At 37.6% G+C, this 23,836-nt stretch overlaps 2 protein-coding genes across 3 annotated transcripts in view; both read right to left on the reverse strand.

Moving 5' to 3' along the window:
• LOC143740638 (ADP-ribosylation factor-related protein 1) overlaps positions 1–23,836 on the reverse strand; it is a 93,556-nt gene that overhangs the window by 63,494 nt on the left and 6,226 nt on the right. The window contains exon 7 of one of the 2 annotated variants that reach the window (XM_077232636.1): positions 23,723–23,813. In XM_077232636.1, coding sequence (XP_077088751.1) covers positions 23,726–23,813 — 88 coding nt within the window. In that variant the 3' untranslated portion in view covers positions 23,723–23,725. Of the gene's footprint in view, positions 1–23,384; positions 23,814–23,836 lie in introns of those variants that run through there. The other variant, XM_077232635.1, reaches the window with a different exon arrangement.
• Positions 1,923–21,943, reverse strand: LOC143740639 (stathmin-3-like). Its single transcript, XM_077232638.1, has 5 exons — positions 20,721–21,943; positions 18,495–18,590; positions 17,448–17,629; positions 4,615–4,806; positions 1,923–3,086 (listed from the first exon to the last, which is right to left on the reverse strand). Exons 1-5 carry the CDS (start codon positions 20,737–20,739, stop codon positions 3,027–3,029), a joined length of 549 nt encoding a protein of 182 aa, XP_077088753.1. The 5' UTR covers positions 20,740–21,943; the 3' UTR covers positions 1,923–3,026.

Raw genomic sequence — 23,836 nt, forward strand, 5'->3', positions numbered from 1 at the left:
TGTGTTTGTACTGAGCAGTGCAAATGCAGCTTTAGCTTTCAGTTTCACTACTGATGAAAACAACAGGAAGCATCAGCTTAACAGAATCACAAACAAACAATTCTCAGTGTCAGTAATGGGTATAAAATTGATGTAGATATTATAAATGTTGTTTTTTTTGCTGTTAAAAAAGATTTTAAAATAATGTTTGTGTGTAATGTGCATTTTTAAACCATGAAGTAAGCTCAAGTTAGACATGTTTTCCACATAGCACAAGCTTATTTTTTTCACAACATGTTTCAGAATGGAAATTATCTAATAATACTGACCCTTCTTTTTCCCGTATTTAAAATGTTTCCTATAACAAGGACCCATTGATGAAAGAAAATAAGGATTATATACACACACTCTCATTAAATATGAGCGTGTGATGTGGGGAACACTTTAAATGCAAAGCTAAATATAATTTTTTAGAACCAATTAGAGCTGAAGTTGTTAAGATCGAATTGAAATAAGGTTTCAAATGTCAAATTTAGAAAAAATACTCACATGGAGGAAACTATCTTGGCTGATAAATTTGGTTGGAATTGAAACTAAAACACTACAAACTTTGATCTGTGGTAGTGAGAATTGCTTATGAAAACATGTTTACATCTGTGAAAACTGAACATGCCTGAGATGACTACAGGTCATATTTAAACAGTTACAGACTAGAATATTACACAAAACAGCTGATTGAAACTGCTTTAATTGTCCCTTGAAGACTGACATCATATGCATTTGGAGTGTTAATATTTATGTATCTACCACCTGACCTAACCACTCCCTTTTAAATGCCATATTATATAAGGTTATGTAAATGAACCAAAACAGGTTCATGTGCTACGTGTCTAATTAACCCATATGATTCATGCCACTGATTAATGGCGCAGGAATGGCATAGTTGTATTTACTTTTAAATGTGTTTTCAGATCTACCTGCCTCACTAGAAACCAGGACACACACACACACACACACACACACACACACACACACACACACACACACACACACACACACACACACACACACACACACACACACACACACACACACACACACACACAAACACTCACGTTTACTTAGCTATCTAAATGGAGACATTCCATAGACATGATGGTTTTTATACTGTACAAACTCTATATTATCTCCCATTACACTTACGCTAATCCTAAACCTACCCATCACTCAAAACTTTCTGCATTTTTACATAAAAAAATAACAACCTTTAATTACTTTATTTTTATACCAGATTTACCTAAATGGAGTTTTTTTGGAGATTTTGGTCTCTTCTGGGTACAAATTTGTCCCCAAAATATAGTTACGTAGGTACACACACAGTAATATATTTTCTAGGCCTGCTGCAGTGTGCACTAATATAGCAAAAAAAAAAAAAGGAAGTAGGATCTAAGCAAACAAAACAGCTTCAGTTTCAGTAATTTGCATTATACTTTGACCAGTGTTTTCATAGACACATGAAAACACGCATGCAAACACACCATTATTTTACTGAGCTTTGATTATTGCTTTAGCAGCAATTACGAGCATATCATGAGTCTTATCAGCAGCAATATAAGTCCTAATGATATAGAAACTACTGCGTCAGAAATTTCCATTTACAAAACCTGATCATAAACTTGTCAGACAACTAAAAAAACCCGCAAGAGAAACTTCACCGATACCCAGGAGACATTAAATTGCTAACCGTTAGTAAAAAATAATAACAGCAAATGCATGCTTGTATTATGTAAATGTAAAATGCAGGTCAAAGGATGTCAGAAATAAATTACATAAACATCAACAAATAAGGATAATCTAGGAAAGCTTGATGAGTTGCCATCATACATCATCTGTTGGGTGCATTTTTAGTTTCCTTTTGTTGCAAAAATGACAAAGACTGCTCATTACGAACATGTTATGCTTTAATCTTATGTTAAATGGTTTTCAGTAATCAGTTAGCAGCATATAGCTTAGACATTTCTCTTTCTGGTCACTGAAAAACAAACCAACAAATCAGTGACCTTTGAAATGCACCTAAACTACCAACGTGAATGAATCATATCCTATAAAGTGCAGTGTAAATGTGGATACAGAGTCATGTTTTTTGGTTTTGTGAGATTCAGCCCTGCTGAATTACAATTTAGACCAGAATAAATGACCAGATCATACTATTTGCTGGTGTCATAAGGTATGTTTGAACACTTTCATGCTGGTTTAAGCTCATCTACTCACTTATAATAAGCTTGAACACACCACTAATGGCAATCGAAAACAAATTAATCTTGGAATTTAAGCTGGTCTAAGATGTTTTTTCCCAGCAGGCAGATGAGCTTCATGGCCAAAAGTATGTGGGCACCCCATTATAATAAATGTGTTTGGCTAGTCTAATATTTTTAAATCTTAAATCTACAGTGACATTCTGGAAATGTTCAATAGTTTTGGAGGATGCATGTCTTATTTTGCCAAGTAGTGCATGTTCCTGGATCATGATCAGCCAATCAGATTTTAGGAATAGGTCAAATGATTTGTTTAGGGTTTGGCTCAACAACATTATCATCAGCTTATAATTTCACTCTGATTTGAGCCACATTTTTTAGTGACGTTTGGGTTTAGGGATAGAGATATGACAGGACATGTTGGTCCAGGTACACGTCTTAAAAATACACAAGGATCATCAAAAAATGTGGAAAAACTTGTCTGGCTGCTCAAAGTCTAGCCCTGAATATCTTTGGGATGAACTCCAAAAAATACTCCATTATATTATTGCCCAGGGTTCTGAAATTAAACATTCAACAAGCATGTAGTACATGTATAAAGTTTGGGTGCTCACATACTTGTGTCCACGCGGTGTATGTGAGATGTGGTTATATGCTCAGACATTTATTGATAAGGAAAACTGATTAAGTGAGTCTGATTTGACCTCTTTAGACAGTGTGGCCAAAGAATGACATTTCCTCCAAATGCCGTCATGACTGGATGCCTCGTGGCTCTGGCGTCAAACAGTGTCCTTAGCCAGAGAGTTCAGTGTGAAGTTCCTTATTCTTACGGACTTCTGCAGCATGAATCTCCTGACAATAGAGAGAGAGAGAGCATGATCAATGTTCTATAAATAATCACTGTTTTGCAGTAACCAGGGAGGAAACTTAAAGGGATAGTTCACCCTAAAAAGAAAATTCTGTCAGTAACTACCCTCATGTTATTCCAACCCCGTAGGACTTTCGTTCATCTTCGGAACACAAATTATATTATATTGTATTAAATTGTATTATACACAAAGATATTTTGGATGAAATCTGAGAGCTGGATCACTCCTCCATAGGCTTCTATGTAATTGAAACTTACCGGCCCAGAAAGTTAGTAAAGACATCGTTAAAATAGTCCAAGTGACTACAGTGGCTCAAGCATAAGTTTATCAAGCGGCGAGAATACTTTTTGTGCGCAGAAATAACGACTTTATTCAATTATTCATTTTCTTCTGTGTGGGCCTTTGAGTGAGTTCACGTAGTGTTACAGCGCAGCGCTTCTGGGTTGTACGTCAGAACGTAGGCTCACTATTGGCCAGCATCACACACATGACCAGCGTCGGCCAATAGTGAGCTGACTTTCTGATTTTAGTTTTTTTTTTTTGCGTTGGTTGAGCCACTGTAGTCACTTGGACTATTTTAACGATGTCTTTACTAACTTTCTGGGCCAATCAGTTTCAATTACACAGAAGCCTATGGAAGAGTGAGACAGCTCTCAGATTTAATCAAAAACATCTTAATTTGTGTTCCGAAGATGAACGAAAGTCATCTTCGGTGAGGAATTACTGACATAATTTTCATTCTTGGGTAAACTGACCCTTTAATTCTCTTTTTTATTGACAGTAAAGCACATTTGTAAACCTGTTACTCCAGGAAAACAACATGCAATAGGAAATGTGGTGAAACTCAAGCCCATAGTTCATTCAGTTCATTATTTCCTAACAGTCAAGATAAAATTGTATCAGCTCATTTTTTCTAGACTTTATTTTTCTGTTGGATCCAGAGCTTGACATATTTTTTATATAACCAAGCCAATATACTTGTCTTTATGTGCTGCATTTTGAGTTTGAGCACAAAATCTGTTGAAATGAGTAAATTATGCTCAATATGCGCAATCCCATGCCGAAATTCAAGCCCTGTATTACCAACAATATTCATTTGGAGCAAATGAACCAAATGAGTAAAGGGATGCGCAGCTGCTATTGTGTAATCTGTGAAAGAGTTTCAGATATTTCGATATGTATCCAAAAAATCTTTATTTTTGACAACACTAGATGCCTTTTTTACAATTAAACAATAGAGCATGGCGCTAGCAACAGCAAGAATTGGTTCGATTCTCAGGGAATGCATGATCTAACAAGATGTATACCTTGAATGCAATGCAAGTAACTTTGGATAAAAGTGTCTGCCAAATGTGTAAATGTAAAATAAATTGAGTTTGCATTGGATTTTATGGATCTACTCCCATCACAAAACACGGGACCTCCAGAGCATCTACACACATTTTCTATCGAATAACATACAGTAAGACCAGGAATATGGATTAAGACAGAAAGACTATTTCATGTGTCACCTTCTCTCTCAGACGCTGCTTAAGAGCATTGAGACGGGCCATGCGGTTTTCTTTGATCAGCGCCATTTTGTGGTTGAGTTTCTCCTCGGTTATCTTGCTGTAGTTGTTGTTGACCTCCTGGGCCTTGTTGAGCACCTCCTTCTCACGCTCCCGTTTCTCTGCCAACTGCTTCAGGACCTGCTTCTCTTGGGACTACACAAAGAAGTGAAGAAAGAGTAGAAGACACGGCTAATGTGAGACAGTGAGGACAAGCTTCTCTGACATTTAAAAAGAGGCCAAAATGTGGGAAAAACATCTCAGCAGCGTTGGAGACGTACAAAAGAGGACTGTGTTGGTTATCAGATGGCAACTAATTGATTACCATATTCATATCTATTCAATATAAAGACCATGTGAGGTTCCATGGATGTAAAGGTCAGGATAAAAAAATCTGTTTTAAGAACGTGTAGGTAATGTTCTCATTAAAGCCCTTTGGTGAAAATCAAGTTTTTAATGTTCTTTAAGACAAACCATGTGTAAATTCATAAGTCGACAGCATTGCTGAGTATTTTCTGCTTAAAACTGCAGTGAACCAAAGACAGTCTCAAAAACACGCTTTGAAATCGCTGGTGTTTCTGACGTCACAAACTACCTTGTAACCAATCAGATCAACGTGTGATCGTCAACCAGTGGATCTCTGAGTGAGTGAGTGAGTGGAGGCGGGGCTAATTTGCATATTCATAGAACCGCGTATACTAAATGAAGCACGGGTGTCGTGTTACATTCAAGATATTTTAAGGCATGAATAAATGTTTTTCCAAGGAAAAAATCAAAGATGAGTTTTAAGGGATAAAATGATTGACTAGAGGGGCACTTTAAGTAAATGTTCTCTGAATGTTCTGTAGAACGTTCCCTGATAGCTGGGATGTTTATCATTCAATCATAGATGCCGATAAAGAACTTTTATTTTTAGACTACATCTTCATTAATTCGGATAGATTTTTGCTTCAAAACGATCTCTGTCAACACTAGCATTTTCACGCATTTTCCAAAAAACGCAAAATTCACCTTTACTGCGCATGCGTAAACCCTAACAAAAGCTCACTGAGATGATACAGACAGAACAAGACTTGATCCAGTTATCACACAATTATTCTGGCATGTTTGGTCTAAACGCAACTTCTTTTCGAAAATTGTCATCTGTGCAGGACTGTGATATGAAGAGTGTGCAAAGTAACATATGAAAGTGAATGGCACATAACAGGCACAATACCGGTATAAACATGAATATCTATGGGTTCAATATGTGTCACATGACTAAACTTATATCATCGTTTTTAAATACCTTCGTTTTCACAGTCCATATACAACGCGAAAACAGCATTTTCAAATCTATCCACTTTATAGAGCATTTTCAAATAGCTTAGTTTTCATTGCTAAAAACATCGTCTCAGTGTGTACGAAAGGTCAAAACGAAGAGAAAAATATGAATTTTCAATTTCAGTGTGGACATGGCCTGAGAGTGTGAAGATTCTCAGTTACCCATGTGCTCGTGCTTTTCATTAATGCGTCCCAATGGAAAAATGCATCTACTAAATAATTCAATGTTATTCTAAACAGCTGGATGTGTTGCTCATGAAACATCCCGTTGATTAACTCTACTAGAACAAGTAAGTGTCCAAAAAACATGGTGCAATCTTGGTAGTGTAAACTTGCTGCGTCCCAATTCGCTCACTATCCGTCCTAAATAGTATTCGAAATTAGAATTAGTGTGTCCCAAATTGTAGTATGTTGAAATGAGTATTCCAAAGATACCCGGATGGTCTACTTTTTCCAGTTAGAATCCGAAGTGTAGATCCGTGCTAAGCTAACGGCTAATATTGCCCACATTTCCCTGTGGACGAGGATTCGGTTAGAACTACAAACACGAATAAAAAGTTTTAAAAAACTACAAACACGACGGATAAGCGTGACCGACAGTTAAGCAGAGCAGTTAAGAAAAAGGGTCAAGTGTTTAATAATAATCTAATCTGACAAAGATATATTTATTGAATGTTATCCACATTATATTTAATCTAAAACAGCATTGTGAACTTTTATAACGATGTGTTTGGTCATTAACTTTTATTAAATGCATCATTATGTAAACAAGAGGAGAGTTCTCCGAATCAAAGACATAATTTCTCTCACATTTTTCTCAGAAATGGTATGAAATTAAATTTGATTGAATGTGGAGGATTTTAACCAGATGATTGACAGTGCAGTTTGAACAGTGACAGGTTGCATGTTACTAAGCGACAGAATCCGTTAAAGACGCAACTGACCGTTTGCAAAGACCCGTCCCCTTTAGTTACTGTTGCTATGTGTGACAAGCTTCAAGGACATGTTCTCACTCGATGAAAAATACATCGCAAAGCAAAAAGGGACACAATGCGCTGACTGACAGGACAAAGCAGGTCACTTTTGATATGAAACAAAGTCTTAACTTTCAAATTTGGATATTTTTTAAAGAAATTTAAACAATAAATACCGTTTCGTGGCTCTTTAGGGGGCAGTCATGGCCTAATGGTAACAGAGTTGGACTGGTGACCCAAAGGTTGCTGGTTCGATTCCAGGACTGGCAGGAATATGACTGAGGTGTCCTTGAGCAAGGCACCAAACCCCCAATCGCTCCCCGGGCGCCACTCAAGGCTGCCCGCTGCTCCGGGTGTGTGTATCCACGTTTGCAGTGTGTGTGTGTGTGTGTATTCACTACTCACTACTCTGCTCCTAATGTGTGTGCACTTACTTGGATGGGTTGAATGCAGAGGTGAATACTTGGAATTTAAGTATGGGTTACCATGCCTCCCCTTACAGTGGGTTAGGACAGCCGAGCCCCCCCTTCCCCCAAATCCTGCCTGCCACAACCCACACACGCCTCTGCAGTAAATGCCATCTTTTGTGTGTTCCAGGCAGGCAATGGTGAGTTTCAATAAAAACTGATAAAATGTAAATATTTTTTAATATTGTATTTGAAGACATTTTATTTCCATAACGTTTTTAAAAGTGCATTCATAAACTATTCTTTGCAACAGCAAATCATTTCCAACTTTATGCAGGCCTAATTGAGGCTACTTTTAAAATCACTGAACATCAGTAAGCCTTACCACAAGTCAACAAAACATGCTTAACATGTGTAATGCAACGAGTAGCAATGTTTCGCCGATGTTATTGGGTTTGCCTGCCTTCGCTATACGTGACACGATAAGATGCTTCTGTCGCCTCATGTTAATAGTGCCAAAAAACTGTATTATGCTTTTTTGTGACTGCAAATCATCACGCTTACACTCAAAAAAATTCAACTGGCTTGTTCACTAAATTTGTGTGCTTAGTTTCAATGTGACACCGAAGTTTGCATGGTCTCATGCTATAATGCGCTAGCACCTCCTTGCAGATCACACACACACACACACACACACACACACACACACACACACACACACACACACACACACACACACACACACACACACACACACACACACACACTGCGGCAGAGGTGCAGCCTCGGACCCCGACTACTCAGGATCATATTTCCTACGTTTTTTGATGGGTCCTGTCTCATCCCTTAATGCTGACTTGGGACAAGGAAACGATGCATTTTAAAGCTAATACACGCTTTACACACAATTACCGATATCAGGGGCTAAAGTCCTGAGTCCGAATTTTTTATGGCATCTTTTTATGAATAAAGGCCAGTATCACTGATACTAATATAGGTACTGATGTCTCCATGAAAATTATTTTCCCCAAAATTTTAAACATTTATTAGGCTTCAAAAAATATAACAACTTTTAATTTAAGTTAACCTAAAACAATCCTCACTTAAACCCATAATAAATGTCATGTTTACCTGAACCTTTCCTGTCTAACAGGTATGAAATATACAGAAATTGAATAAAGTTATAAAACAGTTCGCACTGCATAAATTATTAATTAAATATAGACTAATCCTTATTAAAGCAACTATCATTCTTTAGTCAAGAGCAGTGAGTAATTTTCTCTGTTCCCTTTGTTCTTCGGTTAACTTTACGGACATAGAGAATGAGTGCCGCTGTCACTTTAAGATCTGCCGCATCTCATTCTCTCACTACTCTTTACTTCTATTTAAGATTTTATTTAACTAATTTAAGACTGTTCTTGTGAGGATACTCGACAAAACGGACATTTTGGCATAAATGTGTTCAAGCGCGAAAGAGAACTCTATACTGGTGCGCGACATTCTGTGTGTGTGTGTGTGTGTGTGTGTCTGTGTGAGTGTCAGGAGGACATTTACTGACAGCGCGTTCTCTTTTCGTCTTGTCGCGAATGAATGGTTTAAAAGCATTTGCGTGAATAAGAGCATGATAATATACAAAAATGTATCGCATGCGTTGCTGGAATACTTTAAGCCCTGCGATATTAATAGAGCTGCATACACAATTATTTTTTCTTCGCGTGTCGCGCCTCCCCTGTGGCTCTTTGGCGCCCCCCAGGGGAGGTGCGCCTCACCTATTGAAAACCGCTGATTTATAGCATCAAATAAACATGAATGAACATCAGAAGGAATGTTGTTTTAACCGCAGAAAGAAGTCAATACACACCGCTCGTCGCTAAGTTCTTGATTTCACTGAACTTTTTCAGTGATTCCTCATTCACAATTGGTACGGATGTCTAATATGAAGATGTCAAACAACACCACGTTTTGCTTTTTAGTTTCACTGTTTTTGTTTCGATTTCATTTAAGTGAGGCATCTTTCCTGTAGCTCAAACCGTAGAGCGTTGGCGCTTGCAACGCCAAGGTCATGGGTTCGATTCCCAGGGAAAGCAAGAACTGATGTAAGGAATAATTGACGACAGCTCGTTGAATTATTAGAAAAATAATGCACACCCGAGGTGGTAATGCGGTCACTACGCGAAGCGGAGTGGCCGTTACACCTCGGTGTGCATTATTTTTCTAATAATTCAACGGCCTGAAGTATAAAAGAATGTTAATGTGTACCTTGAAATGCAATGCAAGTCGCTTTGGATAAAAGCGTCTGCCAAATTCACAAATGTAAATACATCTAGGGATGATAGAGAGAGTGTATGTCAAGATATAGGAACAAGTATACATCCTTCAATAAAGAGTAAGAACTCATTGCAAATAGGAAAGGAAGATGACCACCAATGAACTCATTAACTGCTTACAGAAGGAAGGATTCAAAGGAAACATCAACAACTCTTCCATTTAAGTTTCACTCTCTTCTAACTTCGCTTGTGTGCTAGTTGCGTTAGCGAGTGAAACCGCATTATGCAGTGTGCGATTGTGTGTCTATTTATGACTCCCGGTAAAACAGTTCCGTCATAATTAGTTCCGCTTCGTCAACGGTAACTTAGGCCATATTTGGACATCCGCTACACCCAAAGCTTGCATACTCTTCTGCTTCACGCTCAAAAGTATGTATCAATGATTAATCTATCCAAGATGGCGGCTCTCTAGTCAAATGGTGTTCGTGTGCTGTTGTGTGGTTTTATTATTTTACCCTAGTTGGACTCTAGTTGCTTGAAATCTAGTTTTATCGATCATTATCAATATACATGAACTCGATTTCAACGCTGAAATTCCTTCAACTTGTTCCATGGTCTTTCAGCGTGGACTTGTTTGTGAGCAGCGTCGTGTGACTTCGTGACGGTCGAGCATCGGATCTTGGGCCTGGTCCGGGGGAGATCTGTGTCTCGCTGTAGGTGTGCACGGATTTAAACTTCAGCAGCGGCAGCGCCTCGCCACTTTTCGCCTCGAGTCTCTTTGCAAGGGCTTGTTTGCGGTTGCCTAGAGTGGCGGTATTTTCATCAGTTTGGCGGCTCAAGTTTGCAGTGTTGTCTGCCGACGGAGGATCTGTGTTGCGGAGAATTCTAAGTACGCATTGCCTCGTTCTATGGGGTCATCAGAGTTCCACGGCTGGGGTCTCTTGAGGACAATGTGCCGTTTATCAAGTGCATGCACGCTCCTAGCGGGTCTACTCTTCAGTTTGCCTAGTCAAGTTTACATCGGAGACAGTAGGTCTGTTTATGACTCATCGTCTGCGTGCAATTCACCACTTGTACATGTCGACAGCTGGACACGCAGTGGACTGTTTACAAACATTGTTCCCTTTAAACAAAATCAGTTCATGTTGTTTCCTTTAACTTTTATATATGCAGATTTGATTAGGTGTGCTTTAACTAAGGAAGCAAACTACTGTGTTAATTATTCTTCCCGTTTGGGTCTCACTAAAAGAAATTATGTAGTAAACAAAACAGCTAGACGAAAGAGATTCATAGTTCTTATGTTACTAATGTCTGGGAACGTCCTGCCAAACCCAGGGCCATATAATACACGTGCCTCATCTTTTACTACCCCAACTGAACTAAAATCTAGGTCAGGATTGGGTTTTATCCACATTAACATCCGTAGTTTGTTGCCTAAATTAGATATGGTTCATATCTGGGCAAGAAACACAAATGCGGATGTTGTAGTATTATCCGAATCTTGGCTTAACAAAACTATTTTAGATAAAGAGATCAGTATTACTGGTTATAATGTTTTTAGAGCTGACAGATTAAAAAGGGGTGGGGGGGGATGGGGTTACAATTTACGTTAAAGAATGCTACGAGACTACCATGCTACTCTCTGAATCAATAGTATGAACTTCTAGCTCTTAGTTTGTCTGTTTCAAAGACATGTCAACTCACTATACTTGGTTGTTACAGACCTCCATCAGATACTAGTGATGCTTTATCTTCTTTGAAGCATTCTCTGGTTTCCTTGAATTATAAAGAATTGTTATTAATGGGTGATCTTAATTTGAACTGGATGCACCAGGTATCTGATGATTTTAAAGCGTTCTGCGACACTTACAATCTTTTTCAACTGGTGGATTCACCTACCAGACCTAATTTAAAATTCCCTGAAAAATCCACATTATTGGATATTGTTCTCACAAATGCCCCTCATAAAAATTCTTTAGCTTCCGTGTTTGCAAATTATATTACTGATCATTGTGTTGTTGCGGTAGCTAGAGATACTAAACTACCCAAGCAGAAACTTTAACCACATTGTCTGACCTTATTCACGAGGGAGATGCTCCATGGGCTAGGGCCAGACAAACCAATTTAAATCCTGATTGGTTGTATTTTAAACAGCTTCGCAACAAATGTACAGTTACAAGCAGAAAGGCAAAAGCAGAGTATTTTCTTGATAAAGCCTCAGTACATACCAGTAAGTTTTGGAAAAGTGTGAAGCTTTTGACTGGTAATGGATTCGTTTCAGGTCTTCCCCCTTGTATAACAAAGGATTGCACTAAAATAGTAGATAAACTACAAGGGCTGGGTATCGTAACAAAATTTTCGATACCAATACAGATACCTTGACTTCGATACCTGTTCCTGAACGATACTTTTTTCGTAACCAATTTTATGAAACCAGTTTTAACAATATAACATTACCTAAAAAAAAACTTTTATTTTTTCAGTTTGTTGACTTTTTTACACTCATATTTTGAGTCTGTAAAAAAGCACCAATGTTAAAGTTTTGCATGTTTCCTAATCATTTAACAACATGTATTCTTTACTTCATTGTTTCTGCCTTAACTTAATGCATTGTTTAACAATGAAACTGAATGAAAATTAATTGAAATGCATTACACACAGTCACCTCTGATAACAAATCACTCTAAATTGTAATTTAGACACATGCATTTGCTGTAAAGCTGCTTTGAAACGATATGTATTGTAAAAAATGCTATAGTCTACAAATAAATGTGAATTGAATTAAATATAGGTTACTGGGGGCGGGAAATATGCCTCACGCTCAGCACACATGAAGCTTGCCGAAAAGCACTGGCAAAAGTAGCCTAATGATTATGGATGTGTTGGGAAACAATAGCAAGTTGATATTTTAATTGTTTATTAATGAACAAGTGTTTACTAAGTGTGTTGGCTGCAAAGATGATTATTGTGAATTTGCGATGCTGACTCGTCACCCCTGCAGTAGGCTAGTGAACGCGCGCGCGCCTATATGGATTAAGTAATCAAACTATTTATTTCTAATTGTTTCGTTTAAAATTAGACATATTTTGACCGTCTATAGGACTATTTCTCATGTCTGTGACGTGAGGCCAGTATCCTATACGCTGAGTTTCGGCTCATTTGTGACGCGCTCCAGTTCTTGCAGTCGAAGACGGATAAACTTTGAAAAGTGGATTCTGTGCGCTTTTAAGTGCCTTATCATATTTATCGTGTTGCCGGTCTTGGCAGCAATTATGTTGTCGAAAATATTGGATCGCGTGCTTCTGGCATCGAGTCTGGTACATAGGTACACTTTTGATCATTTCCACATATTTTCTATCTATCTGGGTTGGGACGCTTACACTCACTCACACACACACACACACACACACACACACACACACACACACACACACACACACACACACACACACACACACACACACACACACACTACAGCCTCTAGTGTTACGAGCCACGTCTCTGGGCAGCCGCGTAAACTAGTGTTTTTCCGCCACAGCCAATTATGCTGCATGCTTATTGTTTCACTGACGTTGACGAGATTAACCACTTAGGTACGGAAATTTGGTACCGAAAAACAAGACATGTTTCGGTACTCGGTAGTATCGAGGCAATTCGGTCGGTACCTAAAAAGTACCGAACTCGGTACCCAGCCCTATAAACTACAAATGCTCAATTGTTTTAATAGTCACTTTATTGGATCCGGGTCTCAGATTAATAATTATAATGTAAATTCTGAATTCCTTAATGCAGAGCATAATTTATGGACAACAGAGTTTGTTTTTAATCATATTAATCCTTCTGATGTTTGCGCTGTACTAAAAGATCTAGATGCAAACAAATCATCAGGTCCTGATCTTATTGAACCATTGTTTTTAAAAATAGCGGCTGATATTATCTCACCGCCATTGACGCATTTGTTCAATCTTTCTTTAACAACTAATAAAATTCCACAGATCTGGAAGTCTGCACTCGTGGTTCCTTTGTTGAAAGGGGGCGACTCTAGTTCATTAGATAATTACAGACCGAATTCAAAGCTTTGTATTTTGTCAAAACTTTTGGAAAGAATTATCAGTGACCAACTGACACAGTATTTACGGATGTATAAACTGTTGACTATCAACCAATCGGGATTTCGTAAAAAACACAGCACTATACATGAATATCAGATGATGTCACCAACGTCTCCTCACTGACGTCACTCACTTCTAAAACTTGTCTTCCGCCATTTTGAGTACCTGATTCGGCAAGATCGATACGTCAGTCGCAAAGGAACTAGAGCTTAGATTATCTGCCCGAGCCTGAACTTGACCCGGCCCGACCTAATATTTCCCGTCACTAGCCGGGTCCTTGATCTAGAGACGTGCACTCCCAACGCAAAAGAGTGCGGCGCGGGACTAGATTTGATGGCTGAGTGCGAGCGCGGGCGGTAATGCACTCACTCTGTGTGTGCGGGTTGCGGAGAATAAAACGATTCGCGGGACTCCCGCAAACTAGAAATAACGTTATCTATGAATAAAACATATAAAAACTAATACATTTTTGTAAATTACAAAATAGAAACGATTTACAGGCCAGAGTTTCTTTTTATAAAATGTTTGCAGCGTTGAGCGATTTAGCAAATCACAGACATGTGTGTTGATTTCTTGAACGCAATGGCCAATCAGAAGCATTTAAGATAGACTCCCCTCACGGCTCAAAACTGACTTTTTGTTCAGTGCTGAATTCTGTATGCTGGCAAATCCTCTAACTATAACAAACAAAGTGTATGTATTATGAAAGATTTATTGTGCTGTCAGCTTCATTGATAATAACAGAGATGTGTGAGATTGCGATGAACTGATGTCAGCTTTTTAGGAATTATAAAGGGAGCGAACTTTGCGCGCATTCAGTCATATCATGCCAGACCATGCACGCAGTATCTGCTCGCTTTTATGTTATAACAGTGGTTTGTGTGTGCAAACTCTCTGTGCAGTGTTCATTTTGTCTGTGGTCAGTGGATGTAAACATATTGTTGTTAATGAGCTAAAGCTAGCTTAGGGGTGCGCGATATCACGATTTATGATCGTGGATGATTAAAATATCTCCACGATCTGCTTTTGAAGAAATGTCGTAACGTTAGTATCGTGCATTATATCAGTTGCATTTCTGGCGCCTCCGTCTCAGCATAGGCTACAACGCAACGTATATTCACATCAAATGTTAACGCAGAGGAAGGGACACTGCAGTTCACAAAAGTTAATTATTTCCATGTGCTTTAAAGCCTTGCCGGTTAAAGAAGTCATTCACGTGTTGATGCGCGGTCTAACGTGCGCTTTTCTGAGCGCAGACACCTGAAGCGCACATGCACTAAGCCTGTCTAACAACACCGCCTGTTACTGAACCAAGTTATCTTTCTAGTCTTATTGCGCTAATACAGTCAAATACACACAAGGTTTACATAAACAAAGTTGGTTATGTATAAAGTGAAACAAACAGAGAAAATTGAGAGAAAATCTTCTTGTCAAATGTCAGTCTGGAAGTAGCTACTATGCATCAGGTATCGCGTAAGGATCATACCCTAACGATGATATTGTTTGAAAGTAGCGTTTCTTTTCATCGTAATCTAGGTGCGAAATGTCTTTCGTAGCCATTTACTGTATCCATATGAAGCTCTAAATCGTAGCAAGCTAGATAGCTAATGCTTGTCAGGTACTCAAGATGGCGGCAGTCAACTGGAAAAAAAGCGGATGACGTAAGAGGTCACGTGACTGACATTCATGTATAACGCCTGTCCTGAAAGTTGTAAATGACCTTGTTGGGTCCTTAGATGAAAAACAACACTGTGCATGCCTTTTTATTGATTTATCTAAAGTGTTTGACATTGTGGACCATGACATAATGTTAGAAAGACTTAGAAGTGTTGGATTGTCAGTTAAGGTGGTCTCGTGGTTTAAGACGTATTTAAATGGAAGAACCCAATGTGTGCAGGTGCAAGGTATCAAATCTGATTTAAAAAAAGTGGCTAAGGGAGTTCCCCAAGGATCTGTACTGGGGCCATTATTATTCACTATATATATAAACTGTCTTGATGTAAATATTGATAAAGCAAGATTTCATTTTTATGCAGATGACACTGTCATCTACTGCGCTGCTCCTTCAAAACAAGAAGCTTTGAGAGATTTACAATCAGTATTTGATACCATTCAGTCAAGGTTTTTTATTTTAAAGTTGGTCTTAAATGTTGAGAAAACAAAATTCATGTGGTTCTCCAATTCTAGAAAATCTTTAGATAGTTCTAGTGTTCTTCGACCTTTACAAGGAAAACCGGTTACATTAGTGTCAGAGTATAAATACCTGGGCATTATAATTGATGACGCATTAAAATTTATTCCACACATTAATTACTTGAAACAAAAATTAAAGAAGAAGTTTATTTTAGAAATAGGTCTTGCTTTTCGCTTAATGCAAGGAAGAAGCTTGTGTCTGCGACTTTCTTGCCAGTTCTGGATTATGGGGATGTAGTGTATCAGCATGCTCCTTCTTATACTCTTGCCTCCCTAAATGCTGTGTACCATGGTGCCTTAAGATTTATCACAAATTGCACATTTTCCACACATCATTGTGCATTATATACAGGTAATAGAGTTTGTTTGTCTTCTCTTGCTGTACGAAGGAAAATGCACTGGTACTTATTGATATACAAAGCAATTTTGGGGGTCTTTCCGTCTTATCTTTGTTGTATGCTTAAGCAAAAAGTATTAGGTAACTATTCACTGCGCTCACAGTTTTTTTTACAATCTGCATGTACCCCGAGTCAGAACTAATATAGGCAAAACTGCTTTTAATTATGCTGCACCTTCAGAATGGATCTCTCTATAGATGACATTGAGGCTGAATCATTTGGTGTCTTTCAGCAATTTCAGAACACAATACAAGCGCTAGAGAAAGATTGAATGATTTGCAACTGCTTCTGAGGTTGTACTTTTTATCCTACTTTATTGTGTGTTGTATTGTTTTATTGTTATATGTGTGTATATGTGTTTGAATAATTGGGCCACCTATCCTTGGCAAGAACACTCCTGTAAAAGATATTTTAATCTCAGTGAGGTTTTCTCCTGGTTAAATAAAGGTTAAATACATTTTTTTTAAACATGTACTTTTTCTTCTCAAAAACAGTACATACTTTTAGGCATGGGGCGTCGGAAGCAAAAACAATTTGGGTGGGACATCCTACAGATTTTTTTTTACTGGAGTAGATTAGGGGTATTACCGAAGACAAATACCTTTTCTAAAATCTCTATGCAATAATGAGTGAAGTGAATGAGTGAGAGTAAAAATGAAACGACCGCAAATCCGTCTCAAATCTGCGTGCATCTCTCAGAAATCAGAGCTTGGCAAGAGTAATATCAACTCAAATAGGCTACTGCATCATACACATGTCCTAAGATATGATATTGTATATTGTTGTATGTATATTTAAATTATTTAAGCCTTGTACAATATGATAGGATACTCGAATGAATGGAATAAGCACAGCACGGTCACAAATCAAACAGCGCGTCAATTGTCGTCTCTGTGCGTCTCCGTCTCAGCAACCAAACCAGCTCTAATAGCCAATAATCAACTAAGATTCATACACATTAATTAATTACTACTTGATATTTCTATTTAAATGTATGATTATGATTCGTATGATCTGTATTCAAACTGTTAGACGCCCATGCTTTTAGGGCGTAGTATAAGTAGGCGAATTGGGACGCAGCGTTTGCTTTCAGCTCCACAGATGAATAATGGCATGATCTTACCCTGCGTCTCTCCTCGGCGGCCTCCAGCCTCCTCTGCAGTTCCCCCAGCGAAGGCTCCTTCTTCTGGGCCGGCAGCGCCAGGGTCTGGGGTCTCTCTGGAGGAGACGGGTCAGTCGGACTCTTCAGGATGACCTCAAACGCCTGGCCAGATGCTCGCTTATTCAGGGACTTCACTTCCATGTCTGCGGAGGGAAGAAGAGGACAATGAATGTGTGATTATTGGTGCTCTTCGGGAATTTTTGTATTCATTTTTTTACTTCATCGGAATGGTACGAAACTTGGTTTGGGTTTGGTTCACATGCTATGTGAAGACACAAAAAAATGACGGACATAATTCAAAAAGGTTAAATGGTCCTAGTCAGACTCGCGTTGTCAAAAATGAGCACATTGGAAATTAATGGGAGACAAATTTCATCTAGTGGAAGTGTTTGGTACTGCAGCCAAACAAAATCTGATCTGAAATCTTACAGAAAGCTAATTTTTTGAGATCTCAAGCTGAAATTTGGAACACAACTCGTTTACATTTATGGCTTTGATTTTCTTGCAGCTTTAGAGTAAAACGGGTTTTTGCAAATATAGATTTCATATCAAAATTAAAACTAGTAATTTTTTTGGTTTCATAACAATAAATATAAAATTCTGTAACTTTTTTTAAGTTCACTTTTTACTTTAGTTTTTCACTTCAGCAATAATCTGCCACGTGTTGTCTTTAAAAAGAGATAAAACTTAATTCTGTGCTTTAAAAGCATTTAAGATTTACAACAGTTTAAGTTGGAAATTTAATTTTCAAGTCTATGCTCAAAACGTGAATAAATGGATTATAACTACTGAGTAAATATAACGTATAAATATAACGTACAATAAAATATAACGTACCATAAAATCCCCTAAAAATACAAAATATTAAATAAAAAACATCAAAATAAAATATAGTACATTGAAAAAAATAATAATAATCCGGTCATTTTTGACCGCCACATGAAGATCACCCGAGGGTTAAATATTGTTGTTGTAAAGCCTCCAGTTATTGACTGTTGAAGCTCCCACCTTCAAACTGGCCGAAGGTGTTGGGATGAGGCTGGGAATACAAACAAGAGCAGATGAGAGACAACACCGACATCTCTCTCAGCTTCTCAGAGTAGGCTGCGAAAAGAAAGAAAGAAAGAAAACAGTGATATATATGCACGTGGTGTGGAAAGAACAGACACCTTTACTATTACATACTATGATCCGAGGACTAATTGTAACCTTGAATACAATTTAGGACAGATAGTTACAGCGTATAGATAGTACATTTCTTACAAGGAACATAAAAAATATTAACACTTCAATGAGGTTAAACTCCCTCTGTCGTGAAAATCCAGCTTTTAATGTTGTTTATGTGTCTATGTGGTGTTTTTAATATGCTTTAAGGCAAATCTGGTGTAAATTCATAAGTCGACAGCATTCCTGAGTATTTTCTGCTTAAAACTGCAGTGAACCAAAGACAGTCTCAAAAACACGGTTTGAAATCGCTGGTGTTTCTGACGTCACAAACTACCTTGTAACCAATCAGATCAACGTGTGATCGTCAACCAGTGGATCTCTGAGTGAGTGAGTGAGTGAGTGGAGGCGGGGCTAATTTGCATATTCATAGAACCGCGTATACTAAATGAGACAAGGGTGTCGAGTTACATTCACGATATTTTAACACTTAAATTCATCATTTTGGTCATCAAATATTCGTTTTAAGGGATAAAATGATTGACTACAGGGGGACTTTAATTACATTAGTTAACATGAACATCAAGAATGAACACACAGACCGCACCCTCAATTTCATGCATTATTGATTTGTTCACCACAGCACATGTCAGCAAAATAATTCGCGGTGTGAGCTTGTGTGAAGGTGAACTGTGTGTCATGATGATCATGTGTGACACAGATCCTCAACAAGACTTGATTTGAGGAATCAAAAATCACCAACACTGACTACGAGCAAGAGTCCAAAACTGTGCATGCATGCAAAAGGGGCAGAACTTTAATAATAATAATAATAATAATAATAATAATACACTTTATTAAGTGATGCGCCTTTCTCAAACTCAAAGCGGTACCGCATGCATGTACAGAACAAAACAAATAAAATACATAATATAAAAAAAACACACAGTAATAAATTAAAAGCTTGACTAAAAAGATGCGTTAAGAAGTTTTTTAAAACAATCAGATGCAGATTTAATGTTAGTGTTTATAGCGAGTTCTTGAGGCGTGTGCATTAAAGCTGAGCGGTTTTGAGTGTGTGTGTGTGTGTGTGTGTGTGTGTGTGTTAATTTATCACACATGAGCTCAAAAGAGAGGTGACTTTGTAAGAAAGCTGAGATAGCAAAGATAACTCAAATCCAGCATCCGCCGGACATAAGAACGAATCACATGATATAACGTGCTGTTATTTATATGACTTTCAGATCCAAAACACACACGCTGTGGTTGCATTCTTCACAAGGTCTCATCAAAGACAACACAAGATGATCAGACTATGTGACCAGTCAAGACCACAAAACCAGTCACGAGTCGCACGGGTATATCTGTGGCAATAGCCAACAATACATCGTATGGGTCAAAATTATCCATTTTTCCTTTATGCCAAAAAATCATTAAGATTTTAAGTAAAGATCATGTTCCATGAAGATATTTAGTAAATTTCCTACCGTAAATATATAAAATATATATTTTTGTGTGAGTGGATGGAGCAAAATCGAGGACTTCGTTTGTGTTTTTTCAATATTTAGATTTTTTGCATCATATTCCAGATTTTCAAACAGTTGTATCTCGGCCTATCCTAACAAACCATACATCACTGGAAAGCTTATTTAGATGATATATACAGTAAATTTCAATTTCAAAAACTTAAGACTGGTTTTGTGGTCCAGGGTCACATATAGTGGATGAATGATTCCAGTCTGTGTTTGAATGTGATCTAGACAGTCTCATCTACAACATTACGACACATTTTTGCTGCACTGCCGCTACCCTCCAAATGAACCCGTTTTTATTGCGCAACATCTGCAGTGTTGAGCATCAGCACATAATAAGTCTCGTTTAAACAGAAATGATCCGTATATTACTGATCTCTTAGATACTACAGACTCCAATAGCGTCATGCCCGACAAAAGACATGTTCACTAACACCAATGTCATGCAAAACATCACTGGCAAAAAAAAGCAGACGATGCAATCTCATGCAAAACTCTCTGTATAGTGTCTTTTCTGGGTTCTGATTCTGGTTCTTACCTGAAACTGTGCTGTCCATTGTGCTGCCGGATGGAGGCTGAGCCGAGAGACGAAGGGAATGAAGCGCTGAAGGAGTGACGCACAGCGATGGTCTGTATTATCAGGGGAGGAATGATGGATGAGAGGAGGAGGAGGAGGAGAGGACAAGAGATGAAGAGAGAAATAAAGAGACGGGAACGAGAAATGGCGAAATGATGTCGCAGACGAAGCTGGAATATTATCAGATCCAGAGATAAACTGAGAGAAAAAAGACTATAATAAAGTGATGTAATGCGGTTGTCTTGGAAACAAGAGCTGTTTTTACTGTAATCTGATACCGTCAAGTTATCCAGTTCATATATCTGAACACTGAAAATCAAGTCATTTTGGTTGAGAAAAGTTCTTGCGACATTTGGTATGGTATTAATATTTGATTTGCGTTTAACATTTTATAATTACAGTGCAAAAAATAAAATCAAAACAATTTACTTGAGGAGCAATGACTTGTTTTCTCACAAATGTATGAAAATGAAATGAGCTTGTGCTTAAAAGAAGAAAACGAGCCAATGATTCAGACCAAAGTAAAAGATCATTTTCTGAAACCACTGGTATAGATGGTAGTTCTTGTTTTAAGCATAAATTTGCTTAATTATGATACTTTATATCTTCAGTCGTTTGGCTTCTCCAGTAAATGTATCCTGATTTAAGAATATTTAGATATTTGCACTGGAAAACTAGACAGAAATACAGTGTAATGCAACGACTTTTGTGCCTCGCTACTTTTTGGCCTGCTGTATCTGGTAAATATTGTTGTCTTCTTAAATGGACTACTGTAGGTCCAATGGATGAGGTACTAACAAAATCAATAACTCATCAATGAGACAGAAGATGGATTGGGTTCAGTCCCGTCACACACACTCAAGATGACGTTTTATCGTTTCCAATCAGCGATTGATCCGAAACCGACACGTACATGCATCCGACTGCTGATATTAATGTAAAGACCAAGCTTGTAATTTAAGATGGGAATAACAATAGAAGCACCGTTTCCTTTATAAGAGCAAATTTTTTTTGGCAAACAAAAAAATCAACAAAATTTTGTAGTGAAAAAGCTATTTGCAAATAGGTGGAAAAAATGTTAATCCAAGATAAATTCTCATAAATCAAGTCTTACATTTTTGCTAAACCCTTGTATCATGTTGCAGGTCAATTTGACAAAAGTACAATACAAAATTGAGTTGTTGAAGTACCGAAATTGAAATTTTGTTACGATTTTGATGTTCTCAGGTCAATTTGACCCGCAATTTCATGGTTATGCAATTTTTTCTAAGTTTCTAAACGTATTTAAATTTAAATGTATGCATTTGACAGACACTCTTAACCAAAGAAATGCACAATGCGTATTGAAGTTTTATCAGTTCAAGAATGTTAATTTCACTGGGAATCAAACATGATTTTATTGTTGCACGATCTACGTTTGAGCTTCAGACAAGCGCACAAAAATAAAACATTAAAATAAAATAAATATAGATTTAGTAATTTAATAAATGTTATAAATGTATTTATTAATGTTTCATTTTATTGTAAAACAAAGTTAAAAATGTTTTACTCATCTTTAATTTTTTTGTAATGTGTGAGAAGTATTAATATTACTTTTTTTTTTTTTTTTCATAGTGTGATTTTTCGTGAATCGTATTGAATCCAATTAGGGTCAATTTTTCTTGTAACTATTATTGTGCCCAGAATTGGAACATAATACAAGGTTTTCCAGTTAAATATTTAATATTTAAAACAAGACCAAAAAACCCCCCTTTTTTTTGCAGCGTAACCAAAAGTGGCAGCTCTATTATCCAAGTCCCCTTCCAGATTCACGGATGCGCTGTTACACAAGTCTTCATACACAATTCATGGCCTCAGCCTCAGCTGAAGGGTTGCGTGCGAAGCCCGGCTCCATTTAACATGCTGTCCTAAAACAACTGCACGAGGGAACAGCCTCAGTTCAGACCAGCGATCTCAAGCACTCGTACACACACAATGAAAACTACATATGAACATTAGCACTAATGATGCTTACAGGTGAACTCGAAAAATTAGAATATCGTGCAAAAGTTATAATTTTGATGATTATGGTTTACAGCTTATGAAAACCCCAAATTCAAAATCTCAGAAAATTAGAATATTACATGAAATCAATAAAAAAAAGGATTTTAAATACAGAAATGTCGGCCCTCTGAAAAGTATAATCCTGCATATGTATATAGTTCTATATACTAAATATATTAGTTTCACCTTTTAATTTGAATTACAGAAATACATGAACTGTTGCACGATATTCTAATTTTTCGAGTTTCACCTGTACATCACCGATTAATCATATGACAGATCAGTTGCTTTCCGAGCAGAGAGAGGTGGCATACATGTTAAACATCATATTGACTGTTTCACACACACACACACACATAAGCGTATGATTCATTAGAGGTGTCACAGATGTGATGCACGCCGCTGTAATCACATTCACAGCATGAGCGGTGTTATTGATTCACTGGTGCATTCATGCAAAATGCATTCAGCTTAGACAAGAGAAAAATCAATAAAACCCAGTCCTGATAGAACAAGGATTTCATGGATTTGTAAAGATTTGCGAAAACATCTGTCATGCAAATTAAAGCGAGACACAAGAGCTTTGTTTTCCATCTCTGCTGTTTATTATATAATGGGTTAGTAATTACAACTAAGGTTTTGAGTCTGAAAAACAACACCTCTTGAAATTCTATATGAGGAATGTCTTCATTATTTTAGTAACTATTGATAAAAATAAAAAAAAGCTTAAAACTCATCAGAAATCAAGACTGGAGGTGTCAGTTCAGGATATAAATATCTACAATGTCACAGCATAGATATCAAACTTGAGGTCTGCAAGAGCATCAGCCAAATATAATATCATAACTTACATGTCCTCAGAACAACTGCATCTTCTATGCATTTACAGAAATCCTTACACACACACACACACACATGATGTTCTATGTGATGTCTTTTTGTCTGGGAGGGCGGTGAATGTTCCGGATCACACATTTGACCATCCATTCAATGCCGTCATTCACTCCCTGCCTGAAAAACACAACGGCACAGAA

This window comes from Siphateles boraxobius, unplaced genomic scaffold, assembly GCF_051911475.1.
Source record: "Siphateles boraxobius isolate OS27281-9 unplaced genomic scaffold, OSU_SipBor_1 179, whole genome shotgun sequence".
Classification (NCBI taxonomy): Eukaryota; Metazoa; Chordata; class Actinopteri; order Cypriniformes; family Leuciscidae; genus Siphateles; species Siphateles boraxobius.